Below are 15,426 nucleotides of genomic sequence, written 5' to 3' on the forward strand. Positions count from 1 at the left end.
AATATAAAGAAGTATGAAAAATAATTTCTCGACACTGTAATGGATATTGAAAGTAGATATTGGGTGTTTAATATACATTGAAAAGTAAGTATTGAATACATACATAGAACATTGAATATATATCATCTAAATAGTGAAAATAGGTATGTTATTGTTGTTATGTGGCATCGAGTTGTTTGCGACTCATAGCGACCCTACTATGTACAAGAGCCCTAAACTCTATCCTGTGCCAGCCTCGCCGTCTCCGACACACTCATTCCCACCACCCCACTCACAGAATGGAAAATAGGCACTGAAACGGTATTTTTATTCATCAAAGAAGGTGAAATAGAATACTGAATATCGACACCCTTTGTATTTAAAATTGATACTGGAACTCTACTTTGATTCCTCACAGCATACAAAATATATACTGGATTTCTATAATTTTGAGTATCTTCGATAGACTCAATATTGAAAGTAGATATAAAGACTGAATTTCATTCCTCACAACTCGCGGCCCCCCGAAGTCCTCATTCCTCACACCGTTTGTTTCAGTTTTTCAAAGGAAAAAGAGCTGGGGGTTGGGGGAATCTGAATGGAAAGGGGCAGAACCGGGCAGCAGGTGTCCAAGAAGGATGGGTTTCTAGGAGTTTGGTCCAAGGAGAACCAAGAGAAGGGACGCCTTTCCCTCAGGGCGTTTGCCCTCACAGAGCCACTTGTGGCCTGTCACTCCTGTCCGGGGCCCTCACAGAGCCACTTGTGGCCGGTCACTCCTGTCCGGGACACCACCCCCTCAAGGCTAGGACACCCAAACTAGTGGAGCAGGGTATTCGGGACACCCTTACCTAGGGACATGTCCAGAAAATCCATCCAGGGTCTGTGTGGGGAGTCTGTTAAATCATTATCAGAAACCTTGGGGGTTGAAAGCGAGGACATCTCCTCAGCTTAACAGCTCCAACCGCCCCAGAATCCGGGGTATAGCGCGTACAGCGCCCCCTTTGTGTCGCCTAAGGAATCAGCCAGTAGGATCCTCCAATCACAGCCCCTTGGGCGGGATCTAAGGTCCCGCGAGAGGCGGGGCTTTACACTTGCCTCTCTCCTATTCCCCCCTCCCCCCCGACCCCCCTGCCATTTTCTACCCATCACACTTGATGTTTGTTTATATTTTTGGTGACTGATTTCTTGTCAGTTGACAATTTTTTAAAAAAATTAATATTTAAAATAACAATAACAATTTTACATGTTCATATAAATAAAGTGTTTTTATGAAAGAAACAGAAGTCTATTTTCTTTAAAAAACTAATGAGAAGATTGGTATTGTGACACATTTTATAATCCTTTTCCATATCTGACAATAGAAGGTAACAGGGCTCCCATAGGAGCTTCTACATTCGATGTGTTGCGTTCTCTGTCTCTCACACACAAACACCCTGCAATCAAGCTCTCTCGCTCTTACTCTTTCTCACGCTCTCTCTTTCCCTCACTCTCTCATTGTTGTCAAGTAGGAATTAACTCATAGTGACTCTCCAATGAGTTTTCAGGAGAATGTAAATTTCACTGGAGGAGATTGTTCCAGAGAGTGGCTGGTGGATTCAAACCACAGAGTCACTGACTTAGAAGCATAATTCCTATGGACTTTTCCACCAGAGCCCCCTAGTATGTTGTTAGTGTGTCCGTGTTGTTTACTGTTGAGTTAGAACCAACCCATATTTCATCCTCCAGTGAATGTTCAGAGGCAGTAAATTACACAGGAGGAGATTGCCCATCTTTCTCCCACCAAACAGTTGGTGGCTTTGAACCACATGCCTATAAGAGTGCTGCGCAGCTTCTTACCGCTAGGCCACCAAAGTTCCCTTTTTAGTTTGAAATGTATGAAGAAAATCCATCCTTACTCCTCCATGCATTTGGAAAATGGAGGATTTTGATAATCTTTGTAGATAATTGTGCCTCAATTCAACTACCCTTGGATTCAGAATCCGCTCATAGCTGACCATTCGGCGGATTTTCAGAGGCTGTAAATCCCATCGAAAGAGATTGCCCCCTTTCTCTCAAAAAGCCTTGGGTGGATTAACACCGTCAGAGAGGAGTCACTTTTCAGTTAGCAGTGCAACACGCTACGGGCTACACCGCCACAGCTCTCTAAATGTGACTGCTGGTTTTCGTTGTTGTTGTTGTTTTTATGCTAGTTTTATTTAATATTGTATCAAAATCCAGAAGTGGAAATGAGACTTCTTAAAGATTAGTTGTCAGGTAGAATCTAAAACCATATCAGGGAACTTCTTGTATTGTCCATCGTCCTCTGTTCTATTTTAACTTTGTGTCATCATTGAACAAGAATAGTTCCCATTTCATTCGGTCATATGAAAAAATTTACGTTTGTTAACATCACCAATCTCATCAGAAAACTCGTAAGTTTTAGGAAGCTAATTTCAAAAATGTTTTTACTAGAAAGTTTCCATTTCACCTCTGGTAATAAATATTGTTAGAAATGCTCTTGACTTGACAAATTTACTTCGTTTAATGGATGGGCAAATATGACAATCAATCACATAAGTGATTTTCCTCAAGACAACCATTCCAATTCATTCAGGATGTAGTGCAATTGTTGTTAAGTAATTGTAATTTCTTCACTGAAAGACTATACCCATTGTTGTCAGGTTGATTCTGACTTACAATGATCTTACAGTACAGAGTAGGGGTTTCCAAGACTGGCAAAGTGCCTGGAATGCTCGAACCACAGACCTGTCAGTTAGCAACTGAACATTTTACCTCTGTGTCATCAGGACTCTTCTCTTTTAATCGAATATGATATTAAATAGATATGCACATTATGGTGGAATAAGGAATCTCAAAGAAGAATCGGTGCCTTGGAACTCTGTTAGTGAAGAGCATTGACTATACCATTGACTCTCAAAAGAACAAACCAGTGCTTGCTTCTGCAGCCCATATCCTAATATTGGAACAAAACAGAGAAGATTTGCTTATCTCCTGAGCAAGAATGGCACACAACTTCATGAAGTGCCCCATATTTTTAAAAAGAAATTCTAGTTACCTAAAGAAGATTTAAAGCTTGTCTTAGAAAAGGGAGAGAGGCTTGTGAGAGATAAATGAATAAATAAGTCTAGGCCTTTGACTGTATGGATCACGTCAAATTGTAGCTTATACTGAGGAAAATGGGAATCCCAGAACATTTGATTGTGCTTCTGTGAAACCTATACTTGGACCACGGAAGCAGTCCTCAGAACAAAGCAAGGAAACACTGCATGGTTCAAAATCAGAAGTGTGTCAGGGATGCATATGCAAAACAGATCATGCAGGTAGCTAAGCTTTATGAGGAGGAATGTGGCATCAAAATTGGAGGAAGACTCTTTAACAGCATATGCTATGTAGATGATACAACCTTGCTTGCTAAAATGGAGGAGGACCTGAAGCATTTGCTGCAGAAGGTCAAGGATTGTAGTCTTCAATGTGTATTGAAGCTCCACATCAAAAAGACAAAGATGCTCACTACTGATCCAATTGATAGGACTATGATATATGGAGAGGAGACTGACGTTGTTAACAATTACAGCTTGCTCAGCTCTACAATCAGCACTCTTAGCACCAGGAGTCAGGAAACCAAAAGACGAGCTTCACTGGGAAAATACGCTATCAGGGACCTCTCCAGAGTAGTGAAGAGCAACGACGTCAGTCTAGAGACTAAGATGTACCTAATCCAGGCCATCATCTTCGCAATTACTTCCTACGCGTCAGAGAGCTGGACAATGACTAAGTATGATAGAAGAAGAATCGATGCCTTAGAATTGTGTTGCTGGAGAAGAGTCTTGAACATACAATGAACCACCAAGAAAACAAATAGGTCTGTCTTGGAGAGGGTGAAACCAAGTCTTTCCTTGGAGGCTAGGATTTTGATGCTTTGTTCACATACTTTAGGCACAGGGCCAGAAGAGACTGGTTCTTGGAGAAGGAGATCATGCTCAGAAGTGTGGAGGGACAGCGTAGGAAAGGAAGACCCCGGATGTGATGGATTGATACAGTTACTGGGGTAACGAAGATTAGTGTGTCGGAATCAGTTTGACTGGCTCAGGAAAGGTCAGGCTTCAGAGCTGCTGTACATAGAGTCATTGTGGGTTGCAGGCGACACGAAGGCACATAACAAAAAGAAAAACATCTTTAAATCCAAATCTTTACACATTTCATTATAATACTTTACTTTGTCTTCCCGCACTGCCCTTTGAAATCTTCTGTTTGGCTCCCTAATTTGTTGATCTCTTTCCTTTGATTTGGCTCCTCAGAGCTCTAGTGCAATATTCAGAGTCTCGTCTGACATCCATCTTGGTCTTTTCTTCTTCCTCTCTTTGTAATGATCTTTTGAATTCTTCATGGATGATATTCTTAATATCCTCTCACAGTTCATCTGGTCTTCATTCATTAGTGTTCCTGAGATGGTTCTGAAATTCAAGTGGGATAGACTCAAGGTCTTGGGTTCCTGTGGATTTTATTTAACCTTCTTTACCTACAGCTTGAAATTGCACATGAATAGTTGATGGTCTGTTCTGCAATCAACACTTGGCCTAGGTTTCAAAGCTGATATTGAGTGAGATTCTCCAGCGATTCTTGCCACATATGTAATCGATCTGATTCCTATGCATACTATCCATATGTGAAATCCATATATACAATATGTATTTATGTTTCTTATAAAAATATTTGCAATGATTAAATCATTGATTATACAGAATTCTATCTCCAGCTTCTTTTGTTCTTTGCTTAGCCTCCACCTTCACATGCATAATGTTCTTATCCAGGGACTGGCCCCTCCTGGCACCATGCTTCTAATAAGTAAGAAAATGTCCCACCATCCTAGCTCCTAATGAACACTCTGGTTATATTTCCTCAAAGACAGATTTGTCTGTTCTTTTATCAGTCCATGATATGTTTAATACTCTTTGCTAACACCAGAAATTTAAGGCATCAATTATGCTTTTATCTTCCTTATTCATTGTTCACATTTCAGGCACAAATTTCAAGTAATTAAAAAAATTATTACTTGGATCAGGCGCACTTAATCTTTAAACTGACATCCATGCTCTTTAGGACTTGTAAGAAATTGTTTGATGAAAGTTTTCTCAGTGCAACACATCTTTAGACATGTACACTGTTGCTGCCATAGGTGTTTATTTGGTTCCAAGTAAAATGACCCTATTGACAACTTCAATCTTCTTCATCTATTAGATAGATTTCTCCTTCTATTATATAAGCTGTTCTAGTGTTCCAGTTATTAGGATTTTTGTTTTCTTTATTTTGAGGTGAATTCCATATTTAAGGTTGTGGTCCTTACATATCTTCAGGTAGGTTTTGAAGCAAGTCCACTTCATTTCATGCAATTAGGATGTGTCATCTTTATATTATACATTATTGTTGAATATTCCTTCAGTCCTGATATCACATTCTTTTCATATAATCTAGATTCTTTCATTAACTCCTCATGCTCTAGTTCCTCTTAGTTACGCTTTTTAAAGTAGACTGAAAAAGAGGAACATCCTCAAGCAGATGGATAGACGTGGTGGCTGAAACAATGGGTTCAAATATAGCAATGATTGTGAGGATGGCTTAGAACCAAATTTTTCTTGTTGGATGTCATAGAGTACAACTCAAAGCGACCTGAGGAACAACAGATTTAAATGCTGTCCTACCTTGTGCCATTCTCATCATTTCTGACATACTGGAGGTAGTTTGTTTATTATTCAGTCAAACACTAGGGGGCAATAGAAGTGCAGCTGGGTAAAGTTACAGGAACTGGGGAAAGTAAAAAAAAAACCCCACATTGAAATTTGCTTCATTAAAAATTGAAATATTTGGCTGTGGAATTATTCAAGAAGAATCTAGGTGTCTACTCTCAAAAGAAATAGAATTATTGTAAAGGGGTTAAATGAATAACCTCTGCAGAACCTTCTACATTCAAGATTACATGAAAACCATGTCTGGACAATAATTTTCAATCACTTGACTTTACGAATCATTCTCAATCTCTTAACTTTCTAAAATAATAAATGAACATGATAATCAGTGGCATACAGGCAATAATTCCTATCCAGAGCAGTGTTAGAAACAAAGTATTATCTGTACCTAGAATGGAGATTAAGCAATATGGCATTTTAATTGAGATTTATATATAAATTTATAAGCAAGAGAAGGATGGGCAATCTCCTCCCGTGGGATTAACTTCCTCTGAAAACATGCCGAAGGGTCAGCTATGGGTCGGTTCAGATTCGATGGTATACAAAAACAACAACAGTTTCTCAAATACTTAGCTATCCCTTCAACAGAGCTCTTTTGGAAAGTACAGTAACAAATTATCCTAATTAAAAGATAAATATCATTATGGGGGAAGATCTGTTATCAAATTTTTATTAGATGTCGCTTTGGTGATGTGGCTGTTGTTCTAAAATGCTAATGAAAAGGCCACATCTTTCTGGTAGTTTGAATCCACCAGCAGCTCTGGAGGGAGAAAGACAGGCAATCTCCTCTAGGTAAGATTTCTGGATTTGGAAGGAAATATGATGGCGGATCAACTATAAGTTGGACTTGGCTGAGCAGCAGTGAGAGAGTGAGTAAGTGAATGAATGATTTTAATTAACAGATAATAAGTCCTGTTTCTTTCTTGAAAATAAGGATTTTAAAAAAAATACATTTTAATTATAAATGGAAATTACGTAGTTGATTTATAACTTTGTAAGCAACTTGGAAAACACAAAACAAGAAGAAAAGTAAAATCAACAATCAACTATCATTATAAATACTTTCTTTCTTTCTAGACATTTATTGTGTCTAAAAATATATTTCTTTAAAATGTATTTAAATATCTAAATGCTGTTGTTGTGCTTCCATGGAGATGGAAGCCACTCAGAGCTGACATTCCAGTGGGTTTTCAGAGGCAGTAAATCTCATGGGAGGAGATTGCCCATCCTTCTCCCATCAAGAGGATTCAAACTTTTTATGTCTTTGGGACTGCAAAGCAGCTTTTTGCTTTTTTTTTGTTTTTACCATTAGGCCACAATAGCTGCCTAATTATGTGTGTATGATATGTATATTCACATTCATAGTTTCTGTTTTGTATTTTCTGCAAAGATTTATCTGTGTTTGCTCACTAATCTAAAATAATCCTTATAGGCATGATTTTTAAATGCCTGACAAACATTGTAGAATGGAAATCTGGCAGCTTAATCAATAAGGAGTTAGTCTGCCAAGCCAAAGATGTTGTTGTTGATTGCCGTAAAATCGAGCACAAGTCATAGTTAGCCTATGGACAAAAGACTTAAAGCCTTTCTGTAACTATTGTCGTTTCTCAAAGTTTATAGAGTTTCCAGAGGCATGTTGTTTAAGAAGTGGATGCAACTCCTGCTTCAACAGCTTCTCCATTTGATAAAAAATTTGGCATTTTACTCCTCTAACAGTCTTGGCACCAGCAGCCAGGAAATTAAAAGGCGCATTGCCATGGGAAAGTCTGCTGTTAGGGACCTCTCCAAAGTACTGAAGACCAATGGTGTCTCTCTGGAGACTAAGGTGCTTCTGATACAGGCTATGGTATTCGCAATCGCTTGTTATGCATCAGAGAGTTGGACAATGACCAAGGAGGATAGAAGGAGAATTGATGCCTTTGAGCTGTGGTGCTGGAGAAGAGTATTGAGAATACCATGGACTGCTAGGAAAACAAACAGATTTGTCTTGGAGAGGGTTAAACCGGGTGGCTCCTTGGAGGCAAGGATTCTGAGGCTCCATCTAACATACTTTGGACATGTTGTGAGGAGAGACTGGTCTTTAGAGAGGGCCATCATGCTTGGGAGGGTGGAGGGACAGCGCAGGAGAGGAAGGCCCTCTATGAGGTGGATTGATTCAGTCACTGGGATAATTGGGATGGGAGTGTCAGAGACAGTGCGATTGGCACAGGACACAGTGGAGTTTAGGGCTGTTGTACATAGAGTCACTATGAGTCGCAAGCGACTTAAAGGCACATAACATAACAACAACAACAACAACAACAACAACAACAACCTAATTTACAGTTTCAAAAATCCCCTAGAGGGCCAACTATGAGTTGATTACAATTAAATGGCAATGAGTTTTTTTAGTAATTTTGTGGATCTCTTAAAGAAAAAAAAATCCTAAAGTTCTTATTACCCTGGTGGTTGACTCTCTCCTTTTTTTTTTTCTCTCCCTGTTGACTCTCTAACTTTAGAGACGATTTTACCCAGATTAAGAATAATTTAAAAAAAAAATTAAATGACATTTTGCTTTTCAGGTTAGGAGTATTGTATCCTAAAGTGAACAAGAGAGAGAGAGCAAGAGAGCGAGAGAGAGAGAGAGCGAGAGAGAGAGAAAGAGAGAGCGAGAGGGAGAGAGAGAGAGAGAGAATGAGAATGAGAATGGAACATGTATAGGTTTAATCTACATTTAAATAACATGGGCCTCTATTAAGTAAAACTGAAAATTGCTATCTGAATTATCTAGTGCTGCCAAAGGGAAGTAGCAACCAGAAGTCAGCAGAACTAAGGCCATTTTGTCTTTATTGTAGCTATATTATTCTTTTCAGTTATCTAAACCCTTCTTAATGATATACTGTCAATTTATATTCTTAACCAAGATAGGAATGCTTGGCACTTGCAGAAAAGATTTAAGAACAAGCAGGAGAATATTTAAAGACATCTGGAAGTCTGGGCTGACAGGAAAGATTTCCAGATTGATGAAGAGATAACCAACAGCGACAAAGACGTATGACAAATGTTTTCATTAAAGGCCAACTGAACGCCTACTGATTACTGTTTCACAGCCTTTTTTATTCCTTTCTTTCTCATATATTGGACACGGAGTGACCAAATCAGTAGGGAGTGGCACTGCCAACTCAAAGGCAGGCATTTTGAATCCACTAGCAGCTCCTTGGGAGAAATATAATTACTGTACTTCCATGTAATTTCACCCTCAGTAAAACACCTTAGAGGTCAGCTAGGAAACAATTCCAACTTCATGGCAATGGGTTTGAGATTACAAATGGAATACTTGGCTGGAGGGAGTTTGAGAAACCCTGAAATACAGCCTTGCTGCTGTTGGTTTTGTTGCTGTTGTTCTTATAAGGTGCCTTTGAGTCATATATGACTCATAGAGACCTTATGAAGTAAATATTGATATGGATTACATGTCAACATCAAGATGACAAAAACCCTCAGCCCTGGACCAACAGGCACCAGCCTGATACATGGAGAAAAGATTGAAATTGTCAATGATGTCATCTTACTTGGGTTCACAATCAACACCCTTGGCATCAGAACTCAGGAAATTAAAGGATGTATTGCACTGTGAAAGTCTGCTGTCAGGGACTTCTCCAAGGCACTGAAGAGCAATGATGTCCGTTTAAGGACTAAGGTACACCTAATTCAGACCATGCTCTTTTAGTTGCTAGCTGTGCGTTTGAGAGTTGGACAATAAATAAAGATGACAGAAGAATAATCAGTGCCTTTGAGCTGCAGTGTTGGACAAGAGTACTGAAAATCCTATGGACTGACAAAAGAACACACAGGTATTTCTTGGAGAAAGTGCAGGCAGAGTGCTCTTTAGAGACAGAGAGGGCAAGTCTTTGTCTCACCTGCTTTGGGCATGTTTTTAGGACGGCTATTACCTAGAAGGAGATTTCATGCTTGAAAAGGTAGAGAGTCAGCAAAACAAAGAAAGGCCTTTGGCAAGAAGGATTGACACAGTGAGTGACTTCAGGAAAGGGTTCAAGTATGCCAGAAATGATGAGGCTGGCACAGGATAGTACAAAGTTCAAATCTGTTGTTCACCATGAGTCGTACTCATCTTGATGACTTATAACAACAACAACAGTGCATTGCCAAAAGAACCAAGAAATCTGCTTTGGAGGTAGTTGAACCAAGGCGCTTCTTTGAGGCAAGGGTGGTGAAACTTGTCTCACATATTTTCTCATGTTGTCAGGAAGGGCCAGTGTTTGGAAAAAAGATACTGTACGAAGAAAGATGGAGGGTCAGAGAAAGAGAGGAATAAGATAGACTGGGCCAGTGGCTTAAGCATATCAGAGATTGTAAGGATGGAGAAGAATAGGGCACGTTTGAAATATATATTTCATAAGGTCACTGTGAGTCATAGTTGAGTTGATGGCCCCTATCAACTACAATACAACAATATGTAACTACAGGCAAATAGCAAAAACTCTTGTACCTTGAGATGGCAGCTTGCAAGCTTTTAAAACCCCAGACACTGTGCACAGAACTAGGAAGTAGAACAGCAGCACTAAACAGGAAACTACTTATTAGCTATATAATTATTAGGCCAGTGAAGTGGGATGTCCCATAGTACCATGACCTGAGACCAAAATCAAGGAACAAAATTTAATGAGGTGTTTGGTTTTAAATAAGAAACCTAAAGCCCCTAAAATTTTTTGTAAATATATCTAATACACAATTTTTTCAAATTTCATTGTGGACAGGTATACCATTTATTGACACCAACATTAATCAAATGTGTTATCTTAGGCTTAATGGAATTTTCTTTCTCTGTAAATGAAAAATCAGTTATTCCGTACACAAGAATCCTCTTATCCCCTCCCTCTTGTCCTTAGTAACTAGTTAGAAAATTTGGTTTCGACACATTTGCTTTAGTTTGGTGGTGGGTTTTTTTGTATGTACACACACACATACATGTCTATGACAATAAGATATTTGCCCTTCTGTGATCAACTTATTTCACTCAGCCCACTGTCTTCAAATTTCACCCATATTGTAGCATGTATCAAGATGTCATTTTTCCTACTAGCAGCACAGTGCTCAATAGATTACATTTTGTTTATCCGTTCATATACTGATGGGCATTTAGGTTCCACCTTTTGGTTCTTTCGAATAGTGTTGCAAAGAACACTGGTGTACATATATCTGCCTAAGTCACTGCTTTTACGTTTGTTGGGTACATATCCTATATGCATAATGGATATTAAGTGCCATAAACCCTTTTCTATCATACCTACCATAAATATTTTCATTCTGATGCTTGCCCTTTAATTTTGTATATATTCTTTTATATATAATATTCGATTTCTTTTACTGAAGTAAAATACCTCAATTTGTCTTTTATAATTTTTTCAATTGCATACTGTGACATTTAATGAACTTTTGCTTTTATATACTATTAACCTTTAAAGGAGAGAAGTTTTCTAATTTTTCCCCCGTCAACTGAAGAGGTGAGAATGATCCGAGATAGAGCACATTACAGATCTGTTTATCATAGGGTCACTATGTCTCAGTCAGCTGATGCACATAACATAGATAATTCACATTTATTTACTCACAACAGTTACAATGTGTCGTCTCAAAAAAATCATTAAAACCTTTCTTCCTCATTCAAGAAACTAATGTCCTTTTTACCTTACATTGAATTATTGTCTATGCTCTAGTACAATTTTGTTTTTCTCCTTATTTGTCAGTGTTAGTTATTGTAGCTTTATAATATGTTGCAATATCTAATAAATGGAGGGTCACTTACTTTTTGTTCTGAAACGTTTAAAGCTATTCTCAGATTTATTTCTTAAAGAATAACTGCCTTTTCCATTCATTCATTGCCGCACTTTCCTCCCTGCCCACCCCTCCCCACCAGTTCGGCAATGAATGAATGGAAATCCATAACCTCTGTAAATTTCTCTTAAAATTAATTAAAAAAGGAAAAAAAAGAATAACTGCCTTTTCTCATATGCTTCCTAGTAACAATTGGAGCTGTGGTGGCCTAGTGGTGAGAAGCTGTGCTGGCAGCTGAAGGTTCAAGGTTTGAATCCACCTGGCCGTTTGGCAGGAGACAGATGTACAATCTCCTCCATACAGTTAACTGCCTCTGAAAACCTCCCTGGAGGGTCAGATACTCGTCAGTTCCAACTCAACAGTACAAAGCAACCACAAATAACAATAATAGCTGCAATTTACTAAGTGTAATTTATTACGCTCTGGAAGCTCTGTTGGTGGCATCCATACAAAGTTGTTCATCTAATGGAAAGGCAGTCCTTCTCTGGTGTTTGTCATCCACCAGTGACTCCACAGAAGAAAGCTAAGCAAGGCCCTCCCATATGATTTTCAGCTTCCCTAAACTTGCTGGAGGGTCAGCTATGAGTTGCTTGCAACTCCGCGGCACGTAACAACAAAAACGCTTCTTGGGTAGAGTTTCAGTTCATACACCAAACTCTCTCAGGGTTGGAATCCATCAGCTGCTCTGGGTGAGAAAGATGGGCAATTTCTGCCACGGTGATTTACTGCCTCTGAAAACCTGCTGTAGAGTCAGACATCGGTAGGTTCCGACACAATGTTAAGGAGTTTTTGTTTTGGAGACTTTTTTTAAAAACCTAATTTTTCAAAGTATTCTTAGTCACAAGTTAATAGACTAGACAAGATTAAGCAGTAAATGTATGATGTAAAAGAAGGCTCCCTTGTGGTTCAGTCGTTAAGAATTTGGCTGTTGACAAAGTGATCATTGGTTTGGATCCATTAAGAGGCTCCACAGGAGAAAAATGTGGCAATATGCTCCCCTTAAGTTTACAGTCTAGAAAACGCTATGAAGCAGTTCTACTCTGTCATATAGTATTATTAGGAATTAAAATTGCCATGACAGTACCTAATAACAACAAATGTAATTTAATGATGTCTGAAGTGAGGTGTCTAAATTACCATGTCTACCTGATTTTAAAATCCATGTTCTTATAAGAAAGATGAAACACAAAAACACCTTACAGGCACTAGTCTGCTTTGAGCCCTTCGTTGCAGCAGTTCTCATTTTTAGTGAAGCTCATTTCACCTATTTTACATTTATGTTTTTTGCTGTTTCTGTCTTTTAAGAATTTTTTGCTGATACCTCATGAATCAAAATTGACTTGAACATATCTAACAACAAAAACATATTGTGACAATACAGTTGCAATAAAAGTTTGGTATTCATTAAAACAGATGACATTTCAATTTTATGCATTTTAACATTTTATAGTGCTTTTGTATGTTCAATAATTTATTAATCACAAATACCTTTTTTAAAAAAATAGAAATGGTAGGCATAGTTCAATTGTGATTGATTTAAAAATAATATATGGAACTGATTGTATGAACCACAATATGAATGAAGGAAAGTGTGAAACACAATCTATATGAATTTTGTATGCACACCAGTATAAAATAAAATAAAAAACACAAAAAGCAACTTTACTAATCTATCACACCTGATAGGAAGCTCAAACTCAGCATTCAAAGTGCTGACTGTGGAACAGAGTATCATTGTTCATTTGCAAGCTCAAATTAAAGCTGAAGAAAATGAAAACAAGTTTGAAAGAACCAAAATACGACTTTTACTCTGTCCCACCTGAATTTAAACATCATCTCCAGAATAGGTTGTAGGCATTGGACACTAATGAGTCAAGACCAGCTGAGTTGTGGGATGACATCAAGCATATCATCCACAAAGAGGGCAAAAACCTTGTTACAGAGAGGAGGAAGGGAATGCCAAAATGGATGTAAGAAGAGACTCTGAAAATTGCACTAAAACCTTGAGAAGCCAAAACAAAGGGAAAGCATGATACTGATGATGTTGTGTACAGTTGAGTGAGAACTGACCCATGGCTGACCCTCCAGCGGGTTTTCAAAGGCAACTTTAATCGCACAGGAGGAGACTGCTTATCCTTCTGCAGAGCAACTGGTGGATTTATGCCTTTGGGATTCCAGTGCACTTTCTCACCTCTAGGCCATCAGAGCTCTCTAAAAGTTATTAAAAACTTACTTTTGGCAGAGTGTGTTTTCCCTTCTGCAATCTTCCATTGCATGTTCACAGTAATATCATAATGTTGATGTTGTTTTTATGTGTCAGCAAGTTGCCTGAAACATGGCAACCCTAGGTACAGCAGCTCTGAAGCCTTCCCTGTCCTGAGCCGATCACACTGATTGCAACACACCAACCATAACCATGGTCTTCCTCTCCTGCACTGTCCCTCCACCTTCCCAGGCATGATGTCCCTCTCCCAGGACTGGTCCCTCCTGGCCACATGCCCAAAATATGTGAGATGGAGCCTCAAAATTCTTGCCTTCAAGGTAAAAACTTGGTAACCTCTCCAGGGCAGACCTGTCCAAGGAATTGTGGTGATATCGTCTATAAGGGATTATGCTGCTAACCCAAAGGCAGTGCTTCTCTGGTGATTTGAGTCCAGTGGCTCAACAGAAAAAAAGATGAGATGAGCCATCTCCTCTAGTGAAAATTATAGCCCTGTACACTCACTGGTGGGTCAGGTATGAGTCAGTTCTGCCTTGATGGCAATGAGTTTTTTAGTTTTAATCATATTGTATATGACTTATTTACATATCTTCATTGTACCTATCACAATATGTATTTCACAGTAGTAATTCATTTAAATGCATAACTCTCACTAGATTGACACTCCTTAAAGTTTATGGTTATGTTTTCTTATTGAGCTCCTAGTTTAGTGACAATAATGACTGGAACTTAGTGCTCTCAAAATAATAATGATAATCCTAAACGCACTGCTGTCAGTTCAACTTGGACTCATGCTTCGGAATAGTAGCAGGGTTCACTGGACTTTAAATGAAGTCATTGTTATGGAAGTGAGTCACCAGGCCTTTCTACTTCTGTGCTGTTGGTTAGATTAGAACTGCCATTTTTTTGGTAAATAGCTGAATGCAAACCATCTGTTCCAACAGAGATCTCAGTAACAATAATAACAAGTAGTATTTACTGTGTGCAGACAACCCTATGAGATAAGAGTAGCATTATTATTAACATTTTAAATCTGAGGAAACTTATGAAGAAAGCTTAAGTAAACTGCTTAAGATCATAAGGCTGTAAGTGATATAGCTGGCATTTGAACCCAGAATGCATGAAGAATGAATGAATGAATGAATGAATAAAAAAAAATAAAGAAATAAGTTGGCTCTCTTAACCCCTATCAAGTTTTGCATTAGATCTTATTCATCTCTATGCCATCAGTTTATCCAACATAACATCTGACATATAGTCTGCATTCTTAATGTTTGATGAACAAATGAATGTTTGTTGTAGTGTACCATTGCATCAGAAATAACTCATAACTGATCCTCTGGCAGGTTTTCAGAGACTGTAAATCACATGGGAGGAGATGGCTCATCTTTTCGAATGAGAGCACCAGTGTATTTGAACTGCTTGCCTTTAGGTTGGCAGTGTGACACCATACACATAACCATACACTGAATCCCTGTGTCTAGATAGTAGCCTACATATTCTAAAGATCACAAAAAATTAGGTTATACTAGGGAAGGGGCTAAGGGACAGAAGAGTACATATGCTTTGAAGTCCACAAAGAAAATGACTATACACTCTGTTATAAATTGAAAACAAACTGTACTGATAATATGGAAAGAGAAAACG

At 38.5% G+C, this 15,426-nt stretch overlaps 1 protein-coding gene and 1 pseudogene across 1 annotated transcript in view; both read right to left on the reverse strand.

Annotated features, from left to right (window-relative positions):
- The window catches only part of LUZP4 (leucine zipper protein 4), a 45,425-nt gene extending 44,507 nt beyond the window's left edge, over positions 1 to 918 (reverse strand). Inside the window, exon 1 of the mRNA XM_006901582.1 lies at positions 828 to 918. Within this exon, the coding sequence (XP_006901644.1) occupies positions 828 to 918 (91 nt within the window). The remainder of the gene's footprint in view (positions 1 to 827) is intronic.
- Positions 919 to 2,330: 1,412 nt separating this feature from the next.
- Positions 2,331 to 15,426, reverse strand: part of LOC102856440 — a 63,419-nt pseudogene continuing 50,323 nt past the window's right edge.

This window comes from Elephantulus edwardii, unplaced genomic scaffold (assembly GCF_000299155.1).
Source record: "Elephantulus edwardii isolate Elephantulus edwardi_28Jun2011 unplaced genomic scaffold, EleEdw1.0 scaffold00336, whole genome shotgun sequence".
NCBI lineage: Eukaryota > Metazoa > Chordata > Mammalia > Macroscelidea > Macroscelididae > Elephantulus > Elephantulus edwardii.